The sequence below is a fragment of the Lynx rufus genome, unplaced genomic scaffold (genome assembly GCF_022079265.1).
Source record: "Lynx rufus isolate CCGP_SWC_20201006 ecotype Redwood Valley unplaced genomic scaffold, mLynRuf1.p SCAF_15, whole genome shotgun sequence".
NCBI classification, from domain to species: Eukaryota; Metazoa; Chordata; class Mammalia; order Carnivora; family Felidae; genus Lynx; species Lynx rufus.
This window is the reverse complement of record NW_025814829.1, coordinates 19,057,586-19,075,091: the sequence shown is the minus strand read 5'-3', so window position 1 is coordinate 19,075,091 and position 17,506 is coordinate 19,057,586. Positions and strand designations below refer to the sequence as shown.

The 17,506-nt window shown below is 38.1% G+C and overlaps 1 protein-coding gene across 2 annotated transcripts in view; it reads right to left on the bottom strand.

The window, feature by feature from the left end:
• The window catches only part of LOC124509958 (complement factor H-like), a 110,031-nt gene that overhangs the window by 72,972 nt on the left and 19,553 nt on the right, over window positions 1–17,506 (bottom strand). For both annotated transcript variants that reach the window (XM_047076575.1, XM_047076576.1), the window contains 3 exons: window positions 7,086–7,162; window positions 5,382–5,573; window positions 2,708–2,878 (listed from right to left, as the gene is read on the bottom strand). In XM_047076575.1, coding sequence (XP_046932531.1) covers window positions 2,708–2,878; window positions 5,382–5,573; window positions 7,086–7,162 — 440 coding nt within the window. The remainder of the gene's footprint in view (window positions 1–2,707; window positions 2,879–5,381; window positions 5,574–7,085; window positions 7,163–17,506) is intronic.

Here is a 17,506-nt window from a genome sequence, read left to right as displayed (position 1 = left end):
GTCCTAGGAAAATAAGGAGAAGCATTTGTGATATACTAGCTAAGGTACAATGTAGAGTACCTTTTACTTTTAAACTTATTTTTAAATGTTTATTTATTTATTTTGAGAGAGAAGGAGTGCACGCACAAGGGAGTGGCAGAGAGAGAGAGGGAGGGAGAGAATCCCAAGCAGGCTCCATGGTGTCAGTGAAGAGCGTGATGCAGTGCTCAAATTCTAGAACCAAACTGTGAGATCATGACCTGACCTGAAATCAAGAATGGTATCCTTAACTGACTGAGCCAACCAGGTGCCCCTGGAGTTCCTTTTAATAAAAGACTTCTCCATATCCAGTTAATGTAAAACACATTTCAATAAAATTAACCACTGTTGTAACAGAGAGTGCATGCTTATTTAATTTGGGGTGAACCATTCTTTATTTTTCTTGATCATTAGTAAACTGTTTTGTGAAAGAGAGTATCCAATCTTAGTGGCATCCCTCTCCCCCAAAAAAGGAGGATTCTAAGGCATCCTGTCTTGAGTTTTTGAGTTATACAATTGACTAAGAAAATGAAAAACAAATTCTAAAAAGAAAATGTTTTACAAATGTGGGATCTTTACTGTGTGTGTGTGTGTGTGTGTGTGTGTGCGCGTGCATGGGTGTGGTGTAGATGGGTCAAGTTTCAAGTAAGCCTAGGAATTGTAGCAACACATATGGGAAAAACAGATTTCCCACATTAAAACAAATATGTGCTCAGCAACAGCTTTAAGCAGGTAGCTATGGGACCAAGAAAAAGAACTAACTAGACAACTTCTATGGAGCAGTCAGGCTATCCTGAGTCCTATGTCAAAGTAAAACTGAATTCAGATCCTGACGTCTTACTTGGAAGTAAGTAAATTTCACTGAAACCTGGAATGATGATTTATTCTAATGTTCACTGAAACCTGGAGTGATTTATTCTAATGTTTATATAGGACAAAGGGCCTGATATAAAGTAAGTGGTTTATAAGTTATATTTTGACGACTGGATGGATAATTTAGCTCTCTAAATATTTAAGTCAGGCTCTGGAAGTAAAACATACGGCAGAAGCTAATGCCAGAGGACTTGTGCACCCACGTTCTTTGAGTAGGAGCCACAAATGCCATGAAGCCAAACAGCTGGACTCCACATACGATCAGCTGATCACAGATCTAATGTGGGTGATCACTGTCTTCTCTTCACTAACCTCTTTGTAAAATATTTTCTTAACAATGCCTGAAAGTGGAGGTCACTCAGCTGTAGGGGGATATATTTTCCAAGGAGTTACTTGTGGACTCAACCCCAAATTTCTTTCAGGGGGTTGGGGTGCCTGGCTGGCTGAGTCAGTAGAGCATGTGACTCTTGATCTCAGGGTTGTAAGTTCAAGCCCCAGGTTGGGTATGGAGCTTACTTTTAAAAAAAAGTTCAAAAAATTAAAAAAAAAGTTTTGTAAATGTTTATTTTTGAGAGAGACAGAGTGTGAGTGGGGGAAGGGCAGAAAGAGAGAGAGGGAGACACAGAACGTAAAGCAGGCTCCAGGCTCTGAGCTGTCAGCACAGAGCCCGACACAGGGCTCAAACTCATGAACTGCAAGATCATGACCTGAAGTCAGACGTTTAACCGACTGAGCCACCCAGGTGCCCTCAACCAAAAAATGTTTTAAAGTAAGAACAAAATCATTCAAAATCTAACTCTAGTTTTTGTAAGAGAGGATCATTAAACAAGGTTTACGCATGGAATTATGAATCCTATGATTAAAAGTTCAGAGAGCTCTTAAGAGTTCAACTCTTCTCACCATCTCCCCACCTACCCTGGGCCACAATATGACCATATCTATAAAAGTCACCCTTTTAGAAAGGCACTTGACCTCTGATTTCATGTAGGATAGCACTTGTAACTTGTTTCACTCGCTGCTGCAGCCCGCATCCGAAGTTAACGCACCCTTTTCCATAAATGTTTGCAAACAGCTCAACACAGTTGTTACCGTGCGACATGTAATAGCTGTACCTTCTTGCTATTCTTCTAATGATATGATGTCTTAAACTCAACCTTTTACAGTTTTGCATCTGGACCACGATAGTTTGAAACTCTCTCTTTTGAAATGAGGTAGGCTAAGTAGAACACAATATTACAGACATAACTTTTGGTGGGCACGAAGCACAGGTGACGTGGATTCTACATCTGCACAATATCCCCCATTAGGAAGCCTAAAAGAGTTTGGTGGGTGCCCCCTCCCACCCCCCTGCATCATCATCACTATTGATTCATATTACGCCTGTGCTTAGTGAAATCTCTAGTTATTTCCACTTAATTCCATTGTTAATTGAGGGTTCCCTCATATGGTATTCATCTCATTTACTTTGTTTGCAAAGCTAACTGCTCGGCTTTACAAGAGCAATCTGTCTGAGAAGTAATCATGCCTGGGAAGCCTATTATTGCCCTGGCTCTGCTCTAGACTTGATTTTTGACCGCAGACCAACTACTTAACGAGCTATTGAACTCTTCTGTTCCTTCTATGTCTATTTTCAGAACGAGAGAATTATACCAAAATTAATTTTTGCACACATAAAACGTTAAGTATATCGTATTTATAAGAGTTGGTTCTTGTCAACATTAACACTCCATTGTGAGAAAAAATAAACTGCTTCACTGTAAGGAATATATGAATGAAAAGAATTGATAAAATATATAGAAAGGAAATATAACATTACCTTTACATGAAGGGGTTGGAGTCCATCCCGATGCAGTGCATATAGCATCTCCTTTAATACTATATTCATAACCCTGGTGACATGTATATCGAAATCGTTCGTTTTCCTTGTAAGTTTTCTTCAGAGATGCAGCATTTCCATTTGCGATTTCTGGCTTTTGGCAGGAAATTTCTAAATATAAGGGATTAAATTCCAAAATGTTTGTTACATATTAAAGAGCCATATCTAAGACATAGTTAAAGATACAAGTTTTGTTTCCTTTAGGCAAATCAGACAACGAAACAAAACTTCTATTTTGACATGGATGCTTGAATTATTTATCTGTTGTTCTTAATTTTGATTTTTGAAATAGGTAAAATTCTGATTAAACTTCTGTTGCTAGGGGTGCCTGGGTGGCTCAGTTGCTTAAGTAACTGGCTCTTGATTTTGGCTCAGGTTATGATCTCATGGTTCCTGGGATCGTACGTACCCTGTCTGTGGCTCCCTGCTGGCAGTGTAGAACCTTCTTGGGATTCTTTCTCTTTCTTTCTCTGTCCCTCCCTTACTCATGCTTTCTCGCTCTTTCTATCAAAAATAAATAAATAAATAAATAATATTTTGCTTATTTGCTTTGAAGATAAATTAGTCCTCTTCAAGTAAATAGCAGGCAGTAATGATACCAACTATATATATATATATATATATATATATATATATAATTATATATATAAATTGCAATAAAATACAACTATATATATATATAATTGGGTATAGATATATAGGCTTATTGTGATAAATATTTTCACCGAATGACTTGTAAAAATTATGTATTTTCTAGTTATCGATAATAGAGTCATAATTGGCATAACACTTTGTCAAAGAAGTTAATTTAACCTATTGTCATTATATCTATGAATTACATCTTCTGTTTTTGTGGCTTTACCATCCATCAAAATTTTCTGTCAAGAAAACCCAAAAACTGGCCATCATATTTGCCCCCTTCTTCTCTCAAACATTTCCCCCTGGGATTATGGCAACAATAACTAATTTCCCAGATGCTATTCTCGCACCTCTGTCATCTATTTTCCTGTTTGTAACTTAATGACTGTTTGTCTTGTCCCTTCATCGCTCCGTTGAAGGATTCCACTGAAATCCTCCATCGATTCCCAATTCAGTCTGAATAAAAGCCAAATTCTTCAGCATGATATGGAGCACCTTAGAACCTTGCACTGGCCTATCTTCAAGCCATCACTGACCTACCCCTACTTGCGTCCTACACAACGGCCTCGAAGACATGGAACAGGGGAGCTTCAGGCTCCTGGAAGCCTCACTGCATTTGTACCTTCCTCTCCCTGAACTTCTCCTGACTGATATACTTTTCCCCTCCTCAACTTCGTTGGAAAAAGTCTCATTCTTTCTTCAAAATGTATCTTATGCATTAGTTATTCCAGTAAGGTTTTACTAACACAGAAATTCAGGTTTTTTTCAAATTTTATTTATTTTGAGAGAGAGAGATTGAGAGAGACAGTGAGAGAGAGAGAGAGAGAGAGAGAGAGCGCGTGAGTTGGGGAGGGGCAAAGACAGAGGGAGAGAGAGGATCCCAAGCAGGCTCCACTCTGAGCATGGAGCTGGATGCCAGGCTGGATCTCATGACTGGGAGATCACAACCTCAGCTAATATCAGGAGTCTGATGTTCAACTGACTGAGCCACCCAGGTGCTCAGAAATTTAGTTTTAAGGAGAAAACCCCATCTGTGAGCCTCTGGGGTATACAGTATTTGCTGTGCTGAATAGAAATATGATTGCCATTACTGACTTGAAGAACTAATATTGTTAGAGAGAATTTTTAAGAACAGAAATGCTTTTCCCTGCATCTCATTATAGGATAGACTAAACTAAGAAAGTGTGAATTTTAGAAAATATATTAAAAAAAATAAATAGGGAAGATATATCTGCCAAACAAGTATTGGTAAAATGAAGTAGACTGACCATAATGTTTCATTACAAAAGCCCAATCACCATACTGGTCATGATGCACTGGTTAGCAGTTTATAACTAAGGAAATCTTGACTTGCAGTTTACTATAGAACTTTTTTTAAAAGGCAAAAAGTTATTTAGTGAATTCAGTTTAGTTTCACAATATTTCTCTAAACTTACAGTGCAAATATAAAATAGGACCTCATTCTAGAAGTGTTATTCAAGAACAGAATGTTATAATGATATATCAGTGGAAATACATAATGACTTTTTGATCTTACAAATTAAAAGAAAGCCTGTTCTGTAGGCCAATATTAAATCTTGCAGCAGAACTGCTTTTAATCTATTTGAGCATGAAAGCCAATTACAATTTAATTATGGATATGACCATGGAATTTGGTTTCAGATAACCTAGGTTTGAATCTTAACGCCACCGTTATGCCATCATAACCTTGGTCATGAGATGTAAGTTTTTTGCCCCACAATGTCCTCAGTTATAAAATAGAGGTGAAAACAGTGCATAAATCACAGTCATTTTGAAGGTAAAATGGAATGTAAAGAACTTAGATCAATTACTGACAAATAGTAAGTGCCCAATAAATGTTAGTTTTAATGTTATTAGTATAATTAGTATTATTCTATGCATAATATTTAAAAGTGCAAATTTTCATGAGAAAAACCAAAACTGTCCGATCCCATGAACAGTAAATGTATCTTACCCACACATTTTGGGCTTTCTCCACTCCAAACACCATTTGTTGAGCAATGTATTTCTGCAGGCCCAACAAGCATGAAGCCTGAATTGCACACAAACCGTACTACTTGTCCAAAAGTATATTCCTTGTCTAGTTCCAATGCGCTACTGGTCAATCTCCCATTCTCTGGATGTGTCACTGGTAAACACTTAACAACTGAAAAAAATAAATATAACTTTTCCTGATAGAATTTGACAACTTTATTATGAAAAATATGTATATATACACATACAGGTATAAAGTCACTAACAAAGAAAGATTGGGGGAATTACTTAATTTTTTTAAAGAAGCATTTGATAAACCTGTTTGGTGGATATAAAGGCTTATAAATTAAAAAAAAAATCAATAAGCCTATCTCTGATTATTTTCTATGAGAGCGGACAAAGAAAAAATTATTTCTTTGAATGTCAGTTTACATTTTTATAGTAACAAATAAATGTTCCTTAAATAATTGAAAAATATAAAGCTTGAGATAATTAGATGAATTTTTTCACTTAAGCCCTAGGATAATATAACACTGTATTCCTAAAAGGTATAAATGCAAACTTTCTGATTCTATTTCTTTCAATAGATAAACAGTCCTTAATTTTCCTTCCTCTCCCACATCAGTGCTCAAAATAATCTGAGTATTCCTTTTGATTTTACTTAAGATTTTCCAATACCTTGTAGGTTATGGCATTTAAACTTTATTTTAGAGTAGAATCATCCAGGATGCTCATTAAGATGGAAATTCTATGGCTATCTCCCTGCGCTATTACCTGAGATACTGATTTAGTAGGTTTTTAGTAACCCAAAATTTCAGCATTAAACAAGCACCTCAGGTGATTTCAGTGTAGATGTTCCTTAAAACATTTAGATCTTTCCTCTCATTTCCGTAAGTTCTCTTCTTTAGGTAACAGGACTTTTGAGTGATCACATTCCCACTCGCCCTCCTCCTCCTCCTCCTCCTCCTCTCCTCCTTCATCCTCCTGGTCCTCCCTCCCTCCCCCTTTTCCTCATTCCCTCCCTCCTTCCCCCTCTCTCTCCCTATTTACTTCTCACCATGGAACTAAGAAAGACTACTCTGATTCATCTATTTCCATGATGACTAGAGAGATTGGCATTACTAGCCCAAAATTTAGAAACAGGATCTACATTTTTCTCATTCTGACTCTTGGTTTTATGGATCAGTAAGAAAAGTAGAGCTCTTCCTTACTTCCTGCCTCTTTTCAGTAAGACTAAGACCACAGGAAAACCTCCTTTGCCATGCAAGAGGGGAGAGATAACTGAATCATGGTCTCCATTTCAGCTGTTATTGACAATCTCTGCATTTGGGTGGATATTGATTGAGTATGTATTCATTAGTAAAGCTGAAATTCTGATCCTTGTGCTATTTCTAGTGTTTAGAATCCAAAAGGAAAGGAATATAGGTTTTAGATTTCCTAATCTCTAATACTTTGAATACATTAGATCAGATGAAACTGCACTCACATTTGGTTAATGAAACACAAAATAGTGTAGTAATAAAAAGCTTAGATATCCATTCCAAACTACATTAGAAGCCATAAAAATACTTTGAATCAAAAATATGTAATTACAAACTTTAAGGATGTTTCAATGTAAGATATCTCAAAAAATCTTAGATATTTTAAATATTTGAATATATTTGTAAATCAATTTTACATATACCTTCACATATAGGAATATCATTGGTCCATCCATCAGATTCACACTCACGGAAATTAATCGTACCTAGCATCTGATACCTAAAAACCAAAAACGACAGAATGGTGAGCTAATTTATTATATGCATTTATATGAACTTTTAAGTTTGATACATTCTGAATGTCCAGGAACTCCATTTCAGAGAAAATTAATAGCATATACATTTCTTTCCTCCTTCCCTTCCCTCTTCTTTCCTTCCTTCCTTTTTTCTCTCCATCCTTACTCCCTTCCTTCCCTCTTTCTTTTCCTTTTCATTCTTTCTCTCTTTCTATTCTTTCTCTTTCTTATTCTTAAATTTCTTTCTTTCTTTTTTATTTAACTTGTTTGGGTTTTTTTGTATCTGTAGGAGATGAAGAAATTTTTTTAAGTTTATTTTTTGAGAGAGAGAGAGAGAGAGAGAGAGCAGGAGTAAGGGATGGGCAGAGAGAGAGAAAGAGAGAGAATCCCAAGCAGGCACTGTTTTGTCAGTACAAAGCCCAATGTGGGCCTCGATCTCATGAACTGTGAAATCATGACCGGTGCCAAAATGAAGAGTGGGACGCTTAATCGACTAAGCCACCCAGATGCCACTTTCTATTGTTCTTAAACTTCCTTACTACTTAAGAAAGGCTCTCAGGCAGAGTTAACACAGTGGAGAAGTAGGGGGACCCGAAGTTCCCTTGTCCCTCAAACACAGCAGTATTTAGCCCAGAAGATTTGGAATTCCAGGAATCTGGGCTAAAGAGCAACAGAAACATCTCCAGGGGCCCACGGGGACAACATGACGTGCCATAGGTTCATGATTGCCAATTGGGAGAGATAAAATGGGTGGTGGTGTAGGCACAGAAGGGAGGGATCCCCTTCTGTGGAGAGACAAAAGGAAGAGAAAGAGAGGCTGTGGAAGTGTAGGATTGTATTTGGAGAAGAGAAAAACCACAGACTGGGGAACAGAATAAACAGAGACAGAACCAATTTCTAGCTCATTCCAGGGTTGTAGGGCTTCCTCCAGACTGGGGCCTGCTGCCCTATATGCATGCCTGGGTAGGAGGGGAGCCAGCCCTGGGCTCAGTAGCACACTCAAAGGTGCAGTCAGAGAGCAGTCCCCCAACCTTGAGGACTGTGGGAAGAAGGCACAAGACACTCCAAGGACAAAAGACCCTGAAGGCACCCGCCAGCCAGAGGCCCTTTGTCGGCTGTCAGGGCAGACTGGCACTACCCCAGAACTGAGACTCCAGGGTGGGATCCTTTAAGACATCAGGGTTTGAATCCCAGCCAAGTGCTTGGGAGGCAAAAGAGACTGGAGCGTGACAAAAAGGCCTGCTCACACCTGCACAGTACTGTGAGGATGGCCTGAACAGAGTGGTTTGGGACACCCGCTCTGGAGAGGAGAGACTGGTGTGTCACCATTTTTCTCCCCATCACCAACAAGGTGGGGTTTCAGAGAACAATGGACCACAGTGGAGGCGGGAACTGCCTACAACAAACCACAGCCCTCTGCGCCTGGTAACTGCATATCTAACAGAGCAAGATTGACACTGACCAAACCAAACAGCACCTCCTCCAGACCAGTGCAGCCACTGGTTGGTCCAGTGGTTTTGCATTTTTCTGAATTGATTCTTGTTCAATTCCTATTTTGTGTGTACGTGTGTGTGTGTGTGTATTTTTTTTTTTCTTCCTCTTATTTCTTCCCTTCTCTTTTGGTTACTTTGGTTGTTGGTTGTTTAAGCAGACTTTTTAATCTAGTCTTTTTACACCTGTTCTGTACCTCCTTCCTCTTCATTTTCCTCTCCCTCTCTCTAGATTAAGCCATATCGTTTCTCTGATTCTCTACCTGGTCAATTATTTTTTTTTCTTTTTTCCCCTACCTTGTCATTTCTCTCTTTCTATGGGATAAGACTTCTTTTGCCACCACCCCCATTTAAAAAAATTTTTTCCAGGGTTACTTAAATGAATGTATCAAAGCACACCTGGTGGAAAATCCAAACCACAACTACAAGGAAGGAGACACAGCAACCACAGTCACAACAACAAGAGAGAGCATGCAACACATTCCAAAAACACCTCCTGAACAGTCAGGCCTGGGACAGTTTATGACCCCTTTTTAATATGGTAGTGCTCATAGGTGCAGGACACATAACAAGCTATTAAAACACATAAAGGACAGAAAACTAGCCAAAATTATGAAACGGAAGAATTCTCCTCAAAAGAAATTCCAGGAAGAAGTGATAGCTAGAGAATTGCTCAAAACATATATAAACAATATACTTGATCAAGACTTTAGAATAATAGTCATAAAATTAATAGCTGGCCTTGAAAAAAGCATAGAAGACATAAGGGAATCTATTCCTGCAGACATCAAGGAACTAAGAAATAGTCATGATGAATTAAGAAATGTTGTAAATGAGGTACAAAATAATCTAGATGCAGTGACAGCAAGGGTGGAGGAAGCAGAGGGGGAGAATAAGTGAAACAGAAGAGAAAATTATGGAACATGATGAAACTGAGAAAAATAGAGATAAGAAAATACTAGACCATGAGGGGAGAATTGGAGACCTAAGTGATTCAATGAAATGAAATAATATCCGTATGATATGAGTTCCAGAAGAAGAGAGAGAGAAAAGGGAAGAAAGTTTATTTGAACAAATTATAGCTGAGAACTTCCCTAATCTGGGGAGGAAAACAGGCATCCAAGTCCAAGAGGCACAGAGAACTCCCCTCAAAATCAACAAAAGCAGGTCAACGCCATGACATATCATAGTGAAACTGGCAAAACACAAAGATAAAGAGAGAATTCTGAACACCACTAGGGACAAACGGGCCTTAACCTACAAGGATAGACAAATAAGGGTATTTGCAGCCTGTCCACTGAAACTTGGCAGGCCAGGAGGGAGTGGCAGGAATTAGTCAATGCGTTGAATAGTAAATATATGCAGAGAATCCTTTATCCGGTAAGGCTGTCATTCAGAATAGAAGGAGAGATAAAGGCTTTTCCAGACAAACAAGAACTGAAAGAGCTGAAGACCACTAAACCAGCATTGCAAGAGTTCCTAAGGGGGACTCTCTGAGTGGAAAGCAGCAAAGACTACAAAGGACGAGAGAACATCACCACAAGCATGAAACCTACAGCTACCACAATGACACTAAATCCTTATCTTTCAATAATCACTCTGAATGTAAATGGATTAAATGCCCCAATCAATAGACAAAGGGTATCAGAATGGATCAAAAAACAAGATCCATCTATATGTTGCCTACAGGAGACTCACTTTAGACCTGAGGACAGCTGCAGATTGAAAGTGAGGGGATGGAAAACCATCTGTCATGCTACTGGAAGAAAAAAGACAGCTGGAGTAGCCATACTTATATCAGACAAACTAGATTTTAAACTAAGGCCATAACAAGAGATGAAGAAGGGCATTATATCATAATTAAGGGGTCTATCCATCAAGAAGAGCTAATAATTGTAAATGTTTCTGCCCCTAACTTGAAAGGACCCAAATATATAAATCAATTAGTCACAAATATAAGCAATCTTAATTGATAAGAATACGGTAATTTCAGAGGACTTTAATACTCCACTTACAACAACGGACAGATCATCTAGGCAGAAAATCAATAAAGAAACAATGGAGTTGAATAATACATTAGACCAGATGGACTTGACAGATATATTCAGAGTTTTTCATCAAAAAGCAGCAAGAGACTCATTCTTCTTGAATGCACATAGAACATTCTTCAAGATCACATATTGGGTCACAAAATGGCCCTCCACAAATATAAAAGAACTGAGATCATACCATGCATATTTTTAGATTACAATGCTATAAAACTTGAAATTAACCACAAGAAAAAATGTGGAAAGCCTCTAAATGCATGGAGGTTAAAGAACATCCTACTTAAGAATGAATGGGTCAACTAAGCAATTAAAGAAGAAATTTAAAAATATATGGAAGCAAATGAAAATGAAAACACAATAGTCCAAACCCTTTGAGATGCAACAAAGGCAGTCATAAGAGGAAAATACATTGTAATCCAGGCCTATCTCAAGAAACCAACAAACAAAATTCCAAATATAAAATGTAATTGCATACCTAAAGGAACTAGAAGCAGAACAGCACAGAAACCCCAAATCCAGCAGAAGAGAGATAATAGAGATCAGAGCAGAAATAAACAATATAGAATCCAAAAAAAAAAAAAAAAACACAGCAGAAGAGATCAATGAATCTAAGTGCTGGTTTTTGAAAGAATAAACAAAATTGATAAACCCCTAGCCAACTTCTCAAAAAAAAAAAAAAAAAAAAAGAGAGAGACAGAGAGAGAGAAACTAAAGAGATACAACCACGAATGAAAGAGATCACACCACAGAAATACAAACAATTATTAGCAAATACTATGAAAAATTATATGCCAACAAACTGGACAACCTGGAAGAAATGGGCAAATTCCTAGACACCCATACACTACCAAAACTCAAATGGGAAGAAACAGAAAATTTGAAAGGACCCATGACCAGTGAAGAAATTGTAACAGTTATCAAAAATCTCCCAACAAATAGGGGCGCCTGGGTGGCGCAGTCGGTTAAGCGTCCGACTTCAGCCAGGTCACGATCTCGCGGTCCGTGAGTTCGAGCCCCGCGTCAGGCTCTGGGCTGATGGCTCGGAGCCTGGAGCCTGCTTCCGATTCTGTGTCTCCCTCTCTCTCTGCCCCTCCCCCGTTCATGCTCTGTCTCTCTCTGTCCCAAAAACAAATAAACGTTGAAAAAAAAAAATTTAAAAAAAAAAAAAAAAAAAATCTCCCAACAAATAAGAGTCCTGGGTCAGATGACTTCACAGGGGAACTCTACCAGACATTTGAAGCAGAGTTAATACCTATCCTTCTCAAGCTGTTCCAAAAAATAGAAATGGAAGGAAAGCTTCCAGACTCATTCTATGAAGCCAGCATTACCCTGATTCCCAAAAAAGACAGAGATCCCACTAAAAGGAGAATTACAGGCCAACATCCCTGTTGAACATGGATGCAAAAATTCTCATCAAGATACTAGCAAATCGAATTCAACAGTATAGTAAAAGAATTATTCACCATCATCAAGTCGGATTCATTCCTGGGCTGCAGGGCTGGTTCAATATTTGCAAATCAATCAGTGTGATTCATCACATTAATAGAAGAAAGGATAAGAACCATATGATCCTGTCAATAGATGCAGAAAAAAAGAGCAATGGACAAAATACAGCATCTTTCTTAACAAAAATCCTCAAGAAAGTTGGGATAGAAGGAATATACCTTAATGTCATAAAAACCATACAAAATGCCCACAACTAATATCATCTTCAATAGGGAAAAACTCAGAGCTTTTCCCCTGAGATCAGGAACACAACATGGATGTCCACTCTCACCACTACTGTTTAACATAGTAGTGGAAGTCCTAGCCTCTGCCATCAGACCACAAAATGAAATAAAAGGCACCCAAATTGGCAAAGAAGCCTAATTTTTATTTTTTGCACATGACATGATACTTTACACGGAAAACCTAAAAGACTCCACTAAAAAACTGCTAGAACTGATACATGGAGTCAGCAAAGTCGCAGGAAATGAAATCAATGTACAGGAATTGGTTGCATTTCTATACACTGATAATGAAGCAACAGAGAAATCAAGAAATCAATCCCATTTACAATTGCACCACAAACCATAAAATACCTAGGAATAAACCTAACCAAAGACGTCAAAGATCTGTATGCTGAAAACTACAGAAAGCTTAAGAAAGAAATTGAAGAAGACACAAAGAAATAGAAAAATATTCTATGCTCATAAACTAGAAGAACAAATATTGTTAAAATGTCAATATCACCCAAAATAATCTACACATGCAATGCAATCCCAATCAAAATTGCACTGGTATTCTTCTCAGAGCTAAGGAAAACATCCTAAAATTTGTATGGAACCACAAGAGACCCCAAATAGCCAAAGTAATGTTGAAAAAGAAAACCAAAGCCAGAGGCATCACAATTCTGGACTTTAGTCTCTAGTACAAAGCTGTAATCATCAAGACAGTATGGTATTGGCACAAAAACAGACACATAGAGCAATGGAATAAAATATAGAATCCAGAATTGGACCCACAAATGTATGGCCAACTAACTTTTGGCAAAGCAGGAAAGAGTATCCAATGGAAAAAAGACGGTCTCTTTAACAAATGGTGCTGGGAGAAGTGGACAGCAACATGCAGAAAAATTAAACGGGACCACCTTCTTACACAAAATAAACTCAAAATGGATGAAATACCTAAATGTGAGACAGAAAACCATCAAAATCCCAGAGGAGAAAACAGGCAACAATCTCTTTGACCTCAGCCACAGCAACTTCTTACTCGACACATCTCTGAAGGCAAGGTAAATAAAAGCAAAAATGAACTAGTAGGACCTCATCAAAATAAAAAGCTTCTGCATTGCAAAGGAAACAATCAACAAAACTAAAAGTAAATGGACAAAATGAGAGAAGATATTTGCAAATGACATATTGGATAAATGGTTAGTATCCAAAATCTATAAAGAACTTACAAACTCAACACCTGAAAAACAAATAATCCACTGGAGAAATGGGCAGAAGACATGAATAGACACCTTTCCAAAAAAGACATCCAGATGGCCAACAGACACATGAAAAGATGCTCAACATCACTCATCATCAGGGAAATACAAATCAAAACCACATTGGGATACTACCTCACACACATCAGAGTGGCTAAAATTAACAACTCAAGAAGCAACAGATGTTGGCAAAGATGTGGAGAAGAGGGAACCCTCTTGCATTGTTAGTGGGAATGCAAACTGGCGTAGCCACTCTGGAAAACAGCATGGAGTTTCCTCAAAAAATTTAAAATAGAATGATCCTAGGACCCAGCAATAGCACTACTCAAAATTTATCTAAATGATACAGGAGTGCTGATTCGAAGGGGCACATGTACCCTAAAGTCTACAGCAGCACTTTCAACAACAGCCAAGTTATGGGAAGCGCCCAAATGTCCATCGACTGATGAATGGATAAAGAAGATGTGGTTTATATATACAATGGAATACTATTTGGCAACAAGAAGGAATGAAATCCTACCATTTGCAGCAATGTGGACAGAACTGGAGGGTATTATGCTAAGTGAAATAAGTCAGTCAGTGAAATACAGATATATGTTTTCACTCATGTTGTACTTGAGAAACTTAACAAAAGACCATGGGGGAAGGGAAGGGAAAAAAAGTTTCAAATACAGAGGGAGGCAAACCATAAAGAGATTCTTAAATACAAAGAACTGAGGGTTGATGGAGGGGTGCAGGGGAGAGGGGAAAATGGGTCATGGGCACTGAGGGGTGATGGCTATTGAGAGGTGATGGACATTGAGAAGTAAAAATGGGTGATGGGCACTTGTTGGGATGAGCACTGAGTGTTGTATGTAAGTGATGAAACATGGGAGTCTACCCCCGAAGCCAAGAGCACACTGTATATACTGTATGTTAGCTAATTTGACAATAAGTTATATTAAAAAAAAAAGGCCCTCAAGTCTTCAGGCACATGGACTAATCATTATCCTTGGTTCATGACAGAAACTCATTATAATTTTGTGCACAATATCCTCTTATTTTATCACTGAGTTAGTCAATTACACTTAACACTGTTATAACCTCCTTGAACTACCACCAAAACGAAAACCCAAAAAACATGATAGTAAGCAAGAGCTAACAATATGTTACACTTCCTCCACTCTTGTTCCATACGCCTATCGTCCATAATTATGATATCTTTGGAACACTGGGGCTCATTACATAATCAAGAATAGTACTAGACAAAATTTCTTAGCATGTTTATTTTGAACACTTGTCTTCATCTTCCCATTTCCATCCTAGGCATTTTTTACAGTGTGGTCATCGAGTCAGATTTCCTTATAAAATTCATTCATTCAAAGTCAAATTTATCTAACTGTGTAACACATCAAGCCCATCCTTAAAATCTAAAATGCTCTAGTTGGATGAAAGTTTCTTAGGGCAGATGCAAAATGTATAATCATTACCAGAGGCTTTAGAGCAAAGCAAAGCATCCTTCTGAGTATTACAGTGGACAGCAAGAAGCAGAAAGCTTTTTCTCGAAACATAAGTAATGGGAAGCATTTTGATAACCACAAGAGAGGTAATTTTGAAAATGAGCCTTTCATTAACACCTAAATAATTGTACATAAACAAACGTTTCCTTCATCTGCAAATAAGGATTGCTTCACCCATTACACAAGTAAAAAAAAACCACAAGCTTTCTCCCTCAAAAATTACTTTGTCTTCCTTTGAATGTTACTGTTTCTTCCTAATTCTCTAAAGGAAGAAAACATTTTAAATGAGGGTCACAGAACTTGAAGTCAAACATTTATCTATGTCTCTGTCATATAAAGAAACAAAATAATTGGTGATTTATTTTCCTTCTTTGTCTCCTCTACTGGTACCCTGTTCTAGCACAGAAAGTACATTTCCTGGTTAACATTTTCCATCTACACCAGAAACCCACCCGTTCCCCCAAAGTTGTTTTAGGGATTCTGCCAAATTCTACACAAAACCGCTTATGGCCCATATACATAGGGAAAGGGGGAAGAAAAAGAGATTGTCCAAATGTTGGTACTTGGGGAAAAGTAATAGCTCATGTATCTGCAACCCCAGCTGGGCAAAATAGCAGAAAAAAGGTGGATGGGAACAAGGGATCAAAAAAGGTTGGTTGACTAGCAGAAGCGATGGGTGTAGTAAGCCCATTCTACATTGATTCAACAACTGGGTCAAAAGGTACATCCCCTCAGGTAGGTAAAACAATCTAAAATTTTTAAAATAGCATAAAATATTGATGTTTGCTGATCTTCCATGGTCCAAGGACTTTTATTTCACTAATGAGAATCTAGTCCTTGGTGGAGATCCAAGCTGAGTGGCAGATAGTTACTTTTTATAGAATCTTTAACAGAGTTTGCCCAGAACTTATACAAGATGAAAGAAGCAAAGATGAATTAAAGTGCAGCCAAGATCAGAGGTTAAGTATGTCGCTAATTTTTACCGAATTATAAATATTTATTTATTACTGAGATTTAGGGAATCTAGTGGATGAAGTCTATGAGTTTTGATCCCTTTTGCCAGGTCCAATATGGAAACTAAAGGGGTCAGACAAGCCTGTATTGACAGGGATATTACAGAGGTGAACAGTGAGGTAACTGGAAAGTTTAAGCCCAGATGGTCTTCATCTATTTGGTCATGTATAACAAAGCCAGCAGCAATGATTGAAAGTTGGGCTAAAAATGTCTTTGAAAAATCTCAGTGGCCAAAGAGAGCCTAAAATCATAAGAACTAAGACGTATTGGGTGCCTACAATATCCCACAAACTCTTCGAAGGGCTTCAGTGTGTCTTATTTATGTTTTCCACCAATCCTATGATGCACCTGCTGTGTTTCTACTTTCTGTTCTTTTTAGAGACAGAGTGTATGTGCAAGCTAGGGAGAGGGACAGAGGGAGAGAGAGAAAATCCCAAACAGGCTCCATGCTCAGTGCAGAGCCTGACGTGGGGCCCATTCCCATGACCCTGGGATCATGACCTGAGCTGAAATGTAGAGTTGGATGCCCAACTGACTGAGGCACTCGGGCGTCCCATGTTTCTACTTTTATAATTGAGGAAATGGGAGTGAAGAGCTATTAGAATGATACATACAGTTATTAAGTGGTGGAGTTTTGGGATGCAGGCTTATTCCAAAGTCTAACCTTTAAAGTATTACATTGATCCTATTTATATTTATGTAGCATAAACTTGTAATGATACTGGTTTTCCCATGTATGAAACTTTCTTCAAAACAATATGTAGACCTAGATGGGCATAACAGGAATAAAGAACCCTGAAGAGGTATCACAGTGTTAAGATCAGCCATGAAAATCCAACAGGAGATTAGAGAACAGACTCTATGATTATGAAGGTAGTAGCATTTTTGGTCCATGTGATAAGAACAATTTACAGACCATGGAAACTTAAATAATGGTAGTTATTATTGCTTTGGTGTAAAATATTTGTTTCTCCTAAATTTTATAAGCTTTTATCAAAGAGATGTCATGTAATCTGATTTTGTTGCCATTCTCACTGTCCCTGACATATTGAACTCCCTCCCATATACTCTGTACATAATAGAATATAGTCAGGAATTTTTGGAATAAACCCTTACTTGTATATATACTATTTTCCAACCCTCCTAGAACTACACTCTTCAAGAGTAATTATAGCTCATTTAAAATTTTCAACGTTGGGGCGCCTGGGTGGCGCAGTCGGTTAAGCGTCCGACTTCAGCCAGGTCACGATCTCGCGGTCTGTGAGTTCGAGCCCCGCGTCAGGCTCTGGGCTGATGGCTCGGAGCC